General features: G+C 39.2%; 2 protein-coding genes across 8 annotated transcripts in view; one reads left to right on the forward strand and one right to left on the reverse strand.

The window, feature by feature from the left end:
* Positions 1–13,230, forward strand: part of PER3 (period circadian regulator 3) — a 34,487-nt gene extending 21,257 nt beyond the window's left edge. For 5 of the 7 annotated variants that reach the window (XM_054849429.1, XM_054849427.1, XM_054849430.1 and 2 more), the window contains one exon: positions 619–4,612. In XM_054849429.1, coding sequence (XP_054705404.1) covers positions 619–720 — 102 coding nt within the window. In that variant the 3' untranslated portion in view covers positions 721–4,612. Of the gene's footprint in view, positions 1–618; positions 4,613–12,720; positions 12,790–13,076 lie in introns of those variants that run through there. The other 2 variants (XR_008580080.1, XM_054849426.1) reach the window with 2 other exon arrangements.
* On the reverse strand, positions 6,683–12,682 carry UTS2 (urotensin 2). The gene is given in 5 exon segments (XM_054849434.1): positions 6,683–8,399; positions 9,001–9,044; positions 9,585–9,695; positions 12,005–12,164; positions 12,166–12,682. Coding segments are annotated over 5 exon segments (480 nt in total). The 5' UTR covers positions 12,214–12,682; the 3' UTR covers positions 6,683–8,282.
* Positions 13,231–15,283: the final 2,053 nt, after the last annotated feature.

Raw genomic sequence — 15,283 nt, forward strand, 5'->3', positions numbered from 1 at the left:
AAAATTCTGTTGAATGTTTACATCTCAAATGTTACGAGATGTATTGGTATGCAAATATAAATATTTGATATCTAAGGTGCTAAAACTGTTCCTAAGCAGTAGGTCGTTTCCAATATAGATTGTCATTCTGTGAATGCAACCAAGCTTCTGAAGGTGGAGAGAAATGCAGGATTTCTGTTTTAATACTTTATTTCAATATTGTACCATTTCTCAAGCACAAGAAAAATCTGGTCTGTTGATACTCTTGGGTATTTCATCCTTGTTTTGTTGGTCGGTACGGTTGCTGTTCAGTCTGAAGTCCAAATCCTTAATCAGCAGCTTGCTTATAAAGCTGAAAGATAAGGTCTTCAAATTCAAGGAAGTCACATGCCTTTTTATCTCAAAGCTAAAACTGTGTGTTCCACTGACCAAATAATTCATTTCTGAGACAAGATAAGTTGGAGGTGCAAGTACCTGCTTCTGAAAATATCTGTATAATCTCTGCCTTTAGAGAGATTTCAGCCCATTGGTGAGAGGTTTCAAGAGATTGCAACACATCATGCTATCAGGATTTGACTCTCTGAAATATACTCATAAAAAGGAGAATTTAAATTACTATGTTCTTATTCCTTTTTAAAGGGCTGCATTACATGCGACATCAGGGAACCGTGTTGTGAGGCTGCAATGACTGATGACAGTATGGAAAACAAGGGAAAATCACCTCCGCTCCTGCAACGCTGAAGACATCAGCACTCGTGTCAGTAAAACTGCTTGGTGTAATTCCCATTCTTGTTTCTTCTGGCTTTGCTACGTACTAGCAGTGAATCTATCTGGCTGTCTCTTCCCAATGTGAGCAGTCACACATGTGAAACTAAATCTTCCTCCATTACCCCTCCACTCCTGGCATGACTTTGAAGACAATCTTTCACTGGGAGGCTGTTTCCATTCCTGATCTCACAGACTTGACACAGAATGGGTTATGTTTCTAACTTTTGATTGCTCAGCGATGAGCAAAATACAAAGATTTTTTTGGTTTGGGGTTTTGTTTCTTTGAACTTGGCACATAAGAGTGTGAAAAGATGCAGTGGTTAAGAACCTACAGTGATGAACCTAACAGATCAGAGCATGTTTACTCTCCAAGTAAAGTAAATGTGTTGAAACCAGCATTGAAACCAAGCTACAACAGAGTGCTCTTCATTTTTGTTTGTTCAATATTTAAAGGTCTAAACTGAAGATCCTAATAGTCTGAGGCTCTAAAATCACTGTAGCTGGTTCAAGAATCCAGTCGGCTTTTTAATGAGCAGCTGAAAACTGACCAAGTTCTTCTGCATCAAAATGCCTTTCACCAGCTTGTGCCCATCAAAAAAATAAACTGAAGTAAAAAGAAGCAAAGCTATTCCCTATGTTTTTCATGATGAGTGTTTTGGAAGCAAGTTGGTTTATAGCTTTTGCTTTTAAAGCTGTGTTTCTCAAGATAGGCATTTAAAATTAATTGAGGGTAACTGGTTTGCAAATTCACTAGAGATTAAATTAGAAATGGCAATCAAAAAAAAAAAAAGTAGTAACAATTCAGGAATTACTTCCTTATACAGGATCTACTTTTTAACAAAAGACCCATGGAAAACCTCCTCTATCAAGGCACTATGGCCTAGTTATCAATTCAAGTAGCTACATGCAGTCTTTTATTGTGTGTTGCTAGCACTGAAGGCAGATTTGTATCTTAAGTTTTGTGTTGTTCTATTAGTTAGATGAATTGAATCCAGACATGGCAAATAGGAAATTTTGAGCTATTTCCCTATTTTCTTTTTTGTTGTGGTGATGTCAAAAACAAAAAGAAAAAGAGATTGAGCTTCATCTTTTCCATTGTCTTGAAAAGTCACACCTTATGGAGCCAAACTTGAACATCAGTCCAAATATTTGTTACTTCTTATCACTGTTGACTTCCTGTACAAGTTTTAACCTCTTTCTTTATAATGGAGTCTCTGGCTGTTGAAGTCCATGGTTTGTGCATAACATGAGTTTGTTGTTCAGAAAGTGGTAACCACTTTCTCTTTAAGTATGTAAAAGGACTCATTCTCATGTTAATACTTCTAGCTTAAAGCTGAATGTCTCAAAGTGCTCTTCAAACACGACACACTTCACTAAAACCTAGCAAATTTTGTCTGATTTCTCCTTTGTTTATCAAAAGCTGGATGTAATCAGGTTTTCCTTGTGGTGTTGTTAATCACCTTAGCCTTCTCAACAAAGAGTTTTAGAATGTAACACGTTGTTCACCCTTTTGTTCTGTGTAACTCTTCTCCTGTGTGAAGGTTTTTCACTTTTTCAGCTTCATTTACTAGCAAGCTGCAAGTTGTTAAGTGAGTTAAAAATACTGTGATCTGCAGATCATTGAAGGAAAACTGTATTTATCTAAAGGATTTTGTTACTTTTTAAAATCAACTCCGTGACAATCTTAGCCATTAAAGCTTATTTCAAGGAAAGTTATTTTTGCAGAATTTGAAGTTTTCAAGGCTAATTTAACTCAGGCAGTGTTCTTTTTTGTCGTTTGTTTTGGTTTGGTTTGGTTTTTTTAACAGTATGCTTGCTTGCTCTCTTCATACGTATTGCTTTCTATTTATTCTCTAAGCCGCATTTCTTTATTTGTCTTTCAGTTTTTTCAGCTCAAACTTGTTTTTTCTTCAGTGTTGTAAATCAGCAGAGGTCCACACATCCTCAGTACTTTTTGTGTTCAAACTTTAAACACTTCTTAAAATAAGAGACTTCAAAAGGTGTTTACATATAGGAGGTTATGTATTCAAGTGGGAAAATGTGGGCAATACCTTATACCTGTCCTAGTCTTTTTCCAGCACTTTCCAAACACTGTATTCTGCTTTGTAACCACACTGCCTAAAATATTTGCTCTAAAACATGTAATAAGATGGTTTGTGTATATATTCTTTTCTTAATTGTGAAGCTTCTTAACTAACTTAACTGTCAAATTAGAATGATGCGCTAGAATCTATTCTAGTTAGCTGTGTTAAATTGACTGCTTTAGTGTATTTTGAGGCTTAGTGAAATAGAGTAATTTGAGTGTTCAAGGTAAGGACAGCCATCTCCTTCAAAATAGTTTAAAAGTGTAAGCCAGAAGGAAAGTTTGGATAATCAACTCTTTTGCTGTACAATATTTCCACTGTTTTTTTCCTGAGTATAAAAAGGAGATGGTTTGCGTTGTCTTGGCAGGCATATGTGTCAACCATTTTATAAAACAGTGGGACTTAGTTTAGGAGAATAGTAATATGTACCTAACACTTGAATAATGCTTTTCGTCCATAGGTCTGGAAGCATGTCAAAAAAGATGACTATCGTTATCCCAGTTGTGTAAAAAGAGGCAGAGATGCAAAGGACTTGCACAGATGCATACCCCAAGTTCATACCAAATCCAGGAGTGTAATTTGGGGATCTTCACTCACTGTATCCTGTGCTGTCTTTGCTACAAGTGGTCAAGATTCTGGCCTGTTTATAGAAACTTGGTCATATTAAACGTGTGTCTTGTTTGGAGATGTTAACCCTTCTTGTACCACTTATTACTATGAATTTGTGCTCAGTAGGATCATGTAGCAACAGAAATCGTAGTCAAGTTTTGTAGTGCTGTGAACACCATGCCCTCTGACCGTGTATAATGAAGGTGCACATGCCTATGAGTTCAAATTCAAAGCTTGTAATCTCGACTAAATCTTAGGTACAAGATTCTTTGTCAGGGGCTACACTAGTCGTGGGTTACAGAAATAAATTTTGGTATGGGAGAAGAACATAAGAGGAATGAAGAGGTGAGTCGGTGCCCTGTGTGACGATTAAACTAAATTATTTGCCCACAACCACAAACGATCTTGGCTGCAAAACCGGGTTTAGGAGAAAAAACAGTTTCCCAGGCTACTATTTACCCTGCTAGAACACAACATCTTGCAATTAAATGCCTTATCAAGCCTTTTTGGAAGGACTGTGTTTCCATAAGTTTTCAGGAACTGTTAATTTTTACTTCAGTTTGTATTAGTCTTTCAGTCTTTGTAGTTTGCTGGAATAGTCGAAGTGAGATCCAGTTCTGATCTGAAAGACCAATGGAGTAAATATTGCAGCCAGATTTGCACATGCTATTTTGTTTATGTGACTTTGCTTTGCCTGGCATAATTGTTGCAGACAGTTTAGAGCTGCTTGGAAGGTCACTTTTTTGGTGATCAAAGGGAAAACGCGCAAGTACAGTAATGATGCAGTTACTACCCCCTGTGGGGGCATCAGCAGTTTGGAAACTTGGTGGAGTTCACTGGCAATTTTTTTTTTTGTTATATTCATAAATACAGAATTACGTTTTTAAGAGATGAGTTGATGTGCAAATATTTTCATGGCATTGCTATGAACAGGAGGGACCCCAGTTTTACAGTGTGCGATAAATATTCGCTGAATGAGTAATGTATCGGTAAGTTTATCTTCCAGCTGAATGAAGTTTTAAATCACAATCGAATGAATTTTTACATCAGTTGATAGGAATATTTAATTGAAATAATATTCAGCTGTGGTTGAATTTACAGTTGTGATTTTAACTGTATGCTTTAAAGGAGCTTCTGGTTTTATAAATAAAACTGAAAAAATATGCTGCAAAGGAACTATTTCAAGTGTGTGTTTACTTTTGTTGTTTGGTAATTTCTAGAAAATAGACTTTTAAGAATAGTCATTACTTTTTTCTGATTGTACGTAGGTGTTGAGGTTGTGGATATGGTGAAAACGGTCATGTAGTGGCCATTCCTCTTGTTTTGCCTGGGATTTTGTGGAGGTTTTTATCTCTCTCTACCTTGCCCACTTCGGGGCACATTATTTCCTTTCTGGTTGCATCCCACAAAGGCAGGCAAGTACCTTTTGAACGTCAAGGATTATATTTGGATGTGTAAGCTGTTGGGGTTTGGTATGCAGGATTTAAAGCTTCTGTCTGTGCTGATTTTGTTAGAAAAGGTAAATAATAAACACCCTGGAAGCACTTTGGCCCCATCATGCTAAAATTTGTGTTCTAGAGGAAGTAAAAAGAAACAACTCATGGGCTTAATTCACAGGCACGTCTCATAGAGCAATAAATTTCTTAGCTGATTGCACGGAAACAATTTGCTCATCTTTTTCTGCTTTAAGGGACTTTAGAGAGAAGTGTGGTCAACAGTGCTTGAAGAAGCCTGCAGGAGAAAGGCAAAGTCACTGCAGGGAGTGCAAGGTACAGAACAAAAGATGTAGCATCTCATTAAAATTGGAAAAGAAGTAATCTTAGATAAGTATGTAACTGAAGTTGCTTCTTACAAGGTAAGTGATGCAGTTCCTTGAAATACAGGCATCTCAAAGGTAACATCAGCTATATTTTTGCTGATGGTTTATTAATTTTTAAAAGGGTGATTTGGTCATTCTAAACATACTTACAAATTTGAGCCAAATTATCTAGGTAAGTTATAAGGAAAAATGAAGAGACTTGTAAAATGAAAAAGTTTAAGATGGTGCTATGTTCTTATTCAGAGATCTGGGCAGTGTCAGTCCAGCTATGTTACTGGTTTGTCAATAGTCATCCTTCTGTCAGCTGAAGTTCTTGCCGTTATAAATCTGTAGCTTTCACCTCTGCGTGGATGTCAAAGGTGAGCTGAATGATATACTTCTGTATTTTTGGCAGATGGTGAGAGATAAGTATCAGACCTGTGATTCTTAACTTTCCCCAATCTCAAAAGTAATGGGATCATAGCTTTTCTGTAGTAGGTTTGCTCCACAGTTACGTTAACTTTCAGAGTGTATATTGCATACTGCTCCTGTGCATCTCAAACTGGTGTGTGCCTGCTTGGGTCCCGTTTGATGCTCCAGTTTGCCACCCAAAGCCTTTACAGGCAGGCTCAGGCTGGCATAGACAGGACTCTTGTGGCTCGCTTCCCCACCTTTCTGCCTGCTCCGAGAGCTCTGCCCTGTCCAGTGGAAAGACAATCAGCCTTGTTCACCGGAGCTCTTCCTACAATCTCTTTAGTTCTACCTGACAGCTCCAGCCTTCTTGTCTCTAGTCTGCAGAAGAGAGGAAAAGCTCAGAGCTGAAAGCTGGGAGGAGCTATTGGTTATAGCAGGATGGGGGAGAAGTGGAGTTTGCCCTTCTCTGTTGCGGACTGGCTGGGCTCTCTGCTCTTGGGCCCTGGAACTGAGTTTATCTGGCATTTGTCACGAATGTTTCCTTCAGTAAGGAGGCAGTTAGGTGTGCATCAGGGTCTCAAACAGTCATCTTTTTGAGAACTCCCGGTCACGTCCAAAAATGCAGTCTGAACTCCTTCCTCCTGGGGCAAGGACTGTGAATGACTGGAAGTTTCAGGCTCTGCTGAAATTCTGCTAGACCAGAATTAGCTGAATCCCACACACACACACACACACTGATGTGCTCTGGCCTAGCTGAACACAGTAAGTTGTTTTGCTTCTTTAGATGCTGTGACTGCTAGCGAGTATTTTTGCAGTATTGAAAGCCAAAACAGTTTGAGGGTTTATAGCTCGATCACCTCGTGTTGACTCCATCCTCACCACCTGACAGCTCTCTTTATTCTGTTATGTAAATGGCTAGTGAACTTTTCAATACTTGTAATATTTTTTGATTATTATTCATTGTGGTTTTATTTATTTTGCTGTGTTTGCAATTTTTGAAGTGGGATTGAACAGATTTCCACCACTGCCACCCCAGTCTTTGTAGGCTCTGCACCTTTCCCTGTCTATGAAATAAATCTTAGATGGCTATTCACTTAGATAAATTTGAAGTCTTTTCTTACAAGTTTTTATTGACCGATGAGGTGGCAGGAAAGGAGTAATTTCCAGACAGGTGCTGACTTGCTCCATTGTGTAAGAGAAGGATGAATGTTCAGAATATTTCAAATAGCTGCACAGTGCATCCAGCTGCTCTGCATTTGTAAGGACATTTTTCTTTGTTATAGCTGGCTTCCTCTGTCTTACAATTTATGTGAAGTGAACAAGCTGTATCAAACCTATAGGCCTTGTTTAAACAGCACAGTCAGAGATAAATGATCTGTGTTATTGAGATCAATGTTAGCATGTGTATCACTGTTAGGTGAAGTTTTATTCAAGCTTTCTGTGAGCCTTGATTAGCACAAGGTTTATGCGAAGTATGTATTGAACAAGGAAGGACGGGCTTCACAGCTCCAACCGTTTGTGCGTATTATCAAGATTGCCATCCTCCAGGGACAATTCCTGACTTTTTAGCTCTATTCATTGCAGATACTCTCCAGAAGTACATAGGATTGAAAAAGTATGCTGGTACTCTGCATACAAAGGAGTGAGACTAGAACCCTTTTGCAGCTGCTCTTTTGTTTTCTCCTTCATTTACTATAGATGCCAAGATAAAACAGCAGCATAAAAACCGTATGGTGGCGCAGGGGAACCAATCCTACTGCCCTTGAGCGCTCAAGCAGGACGTGGCTTGCCCTCATAACACTTGTGATCTGTGTCCGTACATCACCTTCCCACGTCTGTGTGTGCAGCCATATAAGTGCAGGACACAGTCATAGAATCTTTTAAGTCATGTTATCCCTGTCTGCCTCCACTGACTGTCCACTATCTGGGTGTAAAGCCGTGACATAGACAACCGTAGTGTTTACCTTCCATGCTATGCTTGGTGATAATCAGACCCAGTTCTTAAAGCCTGCATTATGCATAGGCAACCCTGTTGTCATGGGCAGCTGAGGACTAGGCAAGGTGCTGCAAAGAGATAGGTTTGTGGGTCTTTTTTTACAAGTGACCAAGAGAAGCAGTTGTTATCTTTCCCCAGCAGTAGTGGGAGCAGATGCTTGATCCTGATGTGCTTATTGTTTTTGTGGTGTCTTGGGGATGGCAGGAGGGGACTGGGCACTGTTAAGCTGCCATCCCTCACCTTTCTTCCTGCACCCCAATGTACGTCAAGTGACAAAGGAGAAAGTCCTCTTGCCTCTGGACTTAGAGGCAGTTGAGGCATCACTCTTCTGGGGGATTTCACAGGACCCCAGGGGAATCTTGCATCCCCTGCCTGAGTTCTCTTCGTGTTGCATATTTATCTCTCTGTCCCATTACTTTCTTCCTGTTGTGCTGAACTCTAAGAAAATACTACACTGCTCACAGCATAATTGCAAAACATCAAGAATTTATTAATTTTCGGGTAATAGAGTCTAAAGTTAGGAGCTGTCTTTGTATTTCTTCATTCTCATTTTAAATCAAGCAAATCTATATACATGTTTTCAGACATCTGTATAAATTATGCAGTCAAAGTCAGGGAAAGTTTCTTCTCCTGTTTACACACAATATTTCCAGAAGCACTCGGAAAGATTCCCACGTTTCTTGTACTGTTTCCTGTCCTTGGTCAAGAAGCGGCCCAGCAAAGCAATTCGAGGATGATTTCCATAGAAAGTCTGCAGTCAAACAGCATTAGAGAGCATTAGAGTCAACCAGCATGTTGGATGGTAAGTGTTCCCAGTGGGAAAGTACGCTCTTCACCACCCCAGCTGGTCACACAGCCCCGTGTTCTGACTGGGGAAGGAGAGGTAGCTGCCCAGGGTGCCCTCTGATTTAGATGATGCGCTACAACTAGTCCCTGTCTTCTGCCTTTATATTTAATCCAGCCAACAAGTGAACAGGAATTATGTTCTCTATTTACCTAATGGTTCATAACAAATCTGATAATACTGTATTGTAGCATGGGGAAAAAAAAATGACATGCAGCTAATACTGGCCTCGCGAAGCTGGAAATTGGCCTTTATTTAGAAAGCTGCTTTTCTGAGGGGAAAAAAGTGGGAGGTTTAGAATGAAATGCTCTGGATTAGTTTCTTTTTTTTTTCTCCCCTGCTTATCTAACTGCTAAGTGATTTCAGTTTAAGAACACTGTGACATACTTTAGTCTATACTGTTTATGAAGTCTGTGGATCTTAAATGATGTCTCAGTAACCATTCAGTGTAGTTTCAAACGTGGAGTCTTATGTTTCTTGTTTCAGTGACTGATGGTCATTTACTTACCTCTTTGATATTTTCCCTTGCATTGTAGCTGCTGGGGCTAAGACCTGGTAGAGGAGAGACGTAATTAAATGTTTTAGCATTCAGAAATTGTGAACCTACACAAGTCACTTTTTGTGCCGTAATGCTATAGCCAGCAGAAGTCTTGAGCTGGAATGTTCAGAGGACGAGACAGAAAACCCTGTGCTGCAGCGCAGCCAGTTCTTGTGGCACACAGTTCCAGTAGGATCAGGGACTCTGAAGATGGAGGCTGTATTGTCCTCTTCATCAGGCATCTCTTATGTCGGTTACCCCCCAAACCATCTATTGCTATTGATTCTGCACTTCCTGCAAGAACTGATGGTTTTTAAGAGACACTGCTATTTTGTTTTGTCTGCTAGTTCCTAATTTGGAGACTTTTCCAGCTAGTATTGAGCTGCAAGTATGGCTGCTCAGCAGGTTTCCCCACAGTCTCGGTTAGCTAAATGACAGCTGCGTGTCACCTACACGTGATGTTGTATTTCAGTAAATACCCAGGAGTCGGTGCACAGTATCTGGGCAGGCAAACCATGGGCACTGTCCCATAAACTGCTGTGGTAAATCCTCACCTGCTTTGTTGTCTTCAGTCAGTGTGCCCAAGAGCTCTGGCAGAAACTGAAGCAAGGAAGTGCTTCTTAGGCTGCCCATCCGCTCCAGATTTGATCTTGAATCTTCATCAGCTGCAAATGGAGGATGACAGAAACAGGCATATGGTAAGAGTCTTTTGTTTTGAATCCCTGTTTCGATCCATCTCAGATGATTTCTGATCAGGCCTGTTGGCCCTGCCTGTTGAAGATTATCATGAAACCACCCATCATCCATCCTCATTTAATGACTATAATAGAGGATAGCTGGGTTTTGGTTTATTCCTTCCGAAGCTTTGAGAAAAGCTACCTTCCTGATGTAAATCTCAGATTGTCATTTCTTTGGCAGATCTTTCTTTAAGATAGTTTTTTGACCAACAGCAGCCCCTCCCATCGCTTGGGGAACTCGCAACCTAATCCTTCTGGTACTCAGCTGTAGACAACCCAGGCTTGTATATAAACTATTTATTTATTTTAGTCCATTTCTTTATCAACTGTGCTAGAGCTTTTCTATGAATAAAGACAGAACTTCCTGTTCAAGGCCTATTAACCTGCTCAGTTTCCCAACTATTAAATGCAATAAAATGGGGAGACGGGCAGGAATAAATGTAGGAAATCTTAAAACTTATTTTGGGAGCTATGCTTCTCAGTGCATTTCAATCATCTCTCTCAGTTAATGTACGTACCAGTACAGATATTATTACTTTTTTGGAAACTGTAACAGATTGCTGATACCTGATGGAATTAATTTATATGTGCATAGAGAATTTAAAATTCTGTAACTAGCCTGTACCCCAAGGCAGGTTGCCAACAGGAGCCCTTAGTGGTGTTATACTTGAGACAAATAAGGCTTTTGTAATCTGAGCAGTAAATTTCATACTTGCTAATATATCACAGACATTCAAAATTGTGGGCAACGAGAGGGTGCTATTATCAAACTCTAGTTGTGTAGATGAATATCGGTTTGTAGTTGCACTTTTAGATGATACTATGGAGTCTTAGTTGCTCTTAACCTGCAGGGATGGGTGAGACTGTATAGCTGCTTGATAGGCAACACATAAGAAAATAATCTGCTGAAAATAATCCTCCAGCATTCCAAAAACTTGGACCAAGATCAAGAACTTGAAGACCTTGGACATCCACGTTGTTAGTTTGTTCACTGTACGAAAGGACAATTGCAGAGGACAGTGGGGATTTCAGTGTAAGACTCTAAGATGACTGTGGCTTCTCTGTGCTATGTGGAGACAATTCATATCTCTAGCCTTGCATTTTTTTTTTTTTTTACTTCATAGCAGTGTTAGCAGGTAAATTTGGCTTGAGATTTAAAAATACCAAAGCAACCCTCTTTAATACGGAGTTCTACTTCTATCTTATCCAGCCTAGAGACTCTATATTTGCAAGGAGGATTTAATAAGCCTAATGGATGTCTTCAAACAAATGCGGTAATTGTTAGAGCCAGCTTGTTCACCCTGTGATGTGATAGATGTTATCCATACTGAGTCATGGTTGCCTGTAAATGTAAGTAAGTTACATAGTGGAAGGGTTGAGAAGATGCTGGCTTAGTGAGTCCAAGATTTTCAAAGCAAACTGGGGACTACTGATACCTATAAACAAGCACAATGGCTGTTGCACCTGCAAAGCAGGTAAGAACAGCCGCTTTTTTAATAGTCAGCTTTATGCAATAACTTTGGGTTTGATTTGCCTGTTCTTTCAGAGCTCATTTCAGAAACTCTTCCAGCACAAGTCAGGTCTGATGACAGTAACCTTCCGAACTCTGTGGTGCATTTTTACTGAGCTATTTCAGTCTTGACTTATAGTATAATTTGAAACTTTGAGGACAGTTTTTTTCAAGCAAAGATTTATTCTTTCACTGGATTGAATGGAATCTGGATTAGTGCAAACAAAGAGCATGCTCAATACACTGCTATTTTTGTAGTTTAAGATGGACTTGCCTGTTCTTGATCTAAGTAGGACTGCATTAATCTTTGCAGTAGGTTTTCTCCCTTTTTAAATACAACTTCAGTTAAATGTAGCTCATTTTAAAGTGTAGCAAGAGGAGAGACTGTACAGCCAAGTTTCTTTAAATTGCCCAATGCCTACTAATACTATTTCAAAGACAGACGCTGTATATGCCAGCTCGCATTCAGTGTTAGAAGGCTCAGATGTCTTTGTCTCCTGGATCTCAAAGCAGCAGAAAGAAATATTTAGGGCACCCAACCTCCCCATTTTACAAGACTAGCACCCACTGATTATATCACTTGCGCTGCTAGTGCACTGAAGACATTCCTGCTTTTTCTACAGCTGAGCAGCACAGATAAAGGCCCCTCAGAAAGCATACCTGCTTCTCTTCTGGGTTTACTGCTCCAGCACTTGCTTTATGGCCATTAAAATCAAAAGACTCTTACCTGAGAGTTGATAAGACATCTCACTGGCGTTGATGATGGGGAGAGATGAGAGAGGACAGGAGAAGCTGATAATAATGAGACAGCAGAATACCAGCTTATGCATCGTTGCTGTGTTGAATATATTTCGTCTTCGTCTACCCCTGTAATGCAGAACTCCTGTCTTGACTGTTGCCCCTGCTCCCAGTTTCACCCGTTATATAGCTGCTCATGACCTCATAAATATCATCATGTTCTCTCCCCCTTAAAAAAAAAAAAATCCAATGAATTTATTGCCCATTGATTCTAAATGGAAACCACTTTGCATTGATGTAATTTTTCAAGGTAACAGTTCATAGACAATAAATTTACTGTCTTATAGCTTGGTGTACAAAATGGATATTATATCAAACCAAGCACAGTAAAGTTTATAAATCTGGCATTAAAAAAAAAAAAAAGTAACTTCCAGTTATAAATCATAAGTTAACAAAAGGGTCAGACGTTGGTTGAAATGACCAGGGCAATAAGACAGCTGATTTATGAGCCTTAGCAGGCTTGACGCAAAGCATCTGATATGAAATGCACTTTTTTTTTTCCCTTTTGTGAGATGGATGGATGTGTTTATTGGATTTGGGGTTCTTGTGCCAGAAAAAGTGAAAAAGAAGGGGAGTTAAAACATCTAGTTAATTTACAAAGAGAATGTTAGGGGAGTTCAATTATTTATTTTTTTTTCCTTGTAGCATTTCACATCTATTTATTTGAGAAGTCCTCATCCAATGTTGCCCTAGAGGATTGTCTTGGCAGAAAAGGTACAGCTTCCATCTGGAGATTTGCTTGGTACATATAAACTACTTTGGTTGATATTGACACAGGTCCCTTGCTAGACTGAGACACCCTTTTTCATTTCACTTATCTTCTCTGTCTCTCAGTTGTAAGTAAGTACTTAATTCTGCGTGTGCTAGCTAGTGTTTTTTCCTGTTTGCCTTTTGCTGTTGTTTAATGCTAACACAGTAGTAGTTGCCATATGTAATCTCATAACTTTAGTCTTTATTTCCCTCCATCTAGCATATTTTGTCTTCTCTGCTTACAATTTCAGGTTTCATATCAAAGAGCAAGGACTGGGCAGACTGGTCCCTCATCTTCCTTGTCTATGAAGCATCACATCTATCTGCGTAGAGTCTTGAAAATACAGAAAGTAAGCTGATGACAACTTACTTTCCTTTAGGTGGTGAGAAGAGTACACCTGTTCAGGTTCATGATAAATTGAGGTTAGGTAATTTTCTTTCCTGCCTCTCTAATCAAATGTTTGTGCCTTCAAATGCTCTTCAAAATACTATGAAATCCAATGACTATTACTAAAGTTCTTTCCCTATGCTGAATTGTGTGATAATTTTAAGTTGCAAGAGGAATGAACTTATCTGCTTCCTTTTTTCTTTATTAACACTTCTGGCTGAAGATTGATCTTCATATTATACATTCTGTGGCTCCTAGGACTAATTTCAAATTAGTCATATAGAACAGATGTATTTCTGCTGCAGGTCTCATTCAAAGAGAGCATGCCTTGCACATGCATGGTTAACAGGTTGTCCAGAAAAGCTGTGGGCTCTGTGAATCACAGAATGGTTGAGGTCGGAAGGCGCCTCTGGAAATCATCTAGTCTCAAAGCAGGATCAGCCAGAGTAGTTTGTCCAGGAGAATGTCCAGTCAGGTTTGAATAACTTCAAGGATGAAATGGGACAGAATTTCAAAACTAAGCTTGACAATGCCCTGAGCATCCCCATATAAGTTCAAATGCTTTGCTTTGAGTGCAGAGGGTGGGGAGTGGGAGAGGTAAGGGAGGACCTTCAGAGGTCCTTCCAACCTAAATTTTTCTATCATCCTGTGTGTACAGAGAGGTCTAGTATTGACCTCTAGAATACATGCTGTAGGTGTCTGAACTGCAAATCCTGTTTCTCTGGACTTCTCTTTGCTGAAGTGAGTGGATATTGCAAAAGAATTCCTCTACAGAATTAACCTACTGCATATTATATGACTCTTGCCCTGTGCTTCCCTACAAGAGAAAGAAGTAGCCAGAGAGGAATTCTCTCTCCTCATCTGAGTCATGCAACTCTTCGTTCCAAAACTGCAGACAGTAATTAGGTCTGATTTGATGCATGATCTCACTGTTGGTGCTGGATGCTCTGTACAAATGCTTCTCCTTCAGTGAACTATCAATGACAATGGCATTATCAATATTCGCTCTGAGCATCCTCCAAGGAAAGCTAATGAAGCACTCTCCACGAGCAACTTATGTCCTTTGCCTTCTCTCAAGGAAGACTCAGCCTCTGAGAGCCATCATGAAGTGCGTCATGTGGAAGTTGGGCAACTTGCCTGCAGCTTATTGCCTTTACTCAGATTTGAAATTGTCACTTAGACACTCTTTCCCCTACCAAAATGTCAAAGGCATTTTCCTCAGGGGACAGTGCACACGTCATCATGCAAAGCAAAGAAACAGCTCATCCTAAACAAAAAACATGGGTGATAGAGGTAAATGTGAATTGCACTTTGAAAGCTTGGAAACTGAGTTGCAAGAAACTGTTTTAATTTTTATTACAACTACTGTTTTGTGGGAGAACTTTAAGTTGTTCTTTATACTGATAGACTTTCTTTCAACCGCTTCAGTTTAAAATAACAGGGCGGCAGCAGTCCAGATAAATTACTGAGCAAACTCTGAATAGTAAGTGTATTTTACCTATCATAAAAGATTATCCTTAATTAACAGAAGAAACAACTATTCTTGGTTTAAAACGATGGCTCATGAAGAATAAATTGCTAATGAAGTCAAGAACGCTTTTTTTTAAAAAAAAGACACAAAAACTCCAACCAAAAATGCCCCCCAAAACTATCCACCTTCTGAATAAAACAGTAAGGATGAAATCTAATCTATAATACAAAAGCTTTTTTCCCTGTTTTAAAGTGCTTTATGATAAGTAGGCACGAGTTGTTATTTTGGTCAAGTATTGTGATAGTTGGCAGGAATTTCAGAGATGATGATGTGATTTAGCAGTAGCATTTGTATGAGGGACTTTTGCCTAGGATATAACTTTTGGTGTACCTTTCTGGCTTGAATTTAGTTTGCATGAAGAGACATGTGCAGTAGAATATTTTTGTATTGACACTAATTGCAGATGAGCTTATTACTATATAAATGTCCAGCTCTTCCTTGAATTTTACTAGAATTTTTAACTTAACATCTTGTTTTGATGAGTTATACGTATTGGCTGGTGTGAGAGAAAAAAATATTTGTAGTGTTACTTATTTCCC

The sequence above is a fragment of the Grus americana genome, chromosome 21, assembly GCF_028858705.1.
Source record: "Grus americana isolate bGruAme1 chromosome 21, bGruAme1.mat, whole genome shotgun sequence".
NCBI lineage: Eukaryota > Metazoa > Chordata > Aves > Gruiformes > Gruidae > Grus > Grus americana.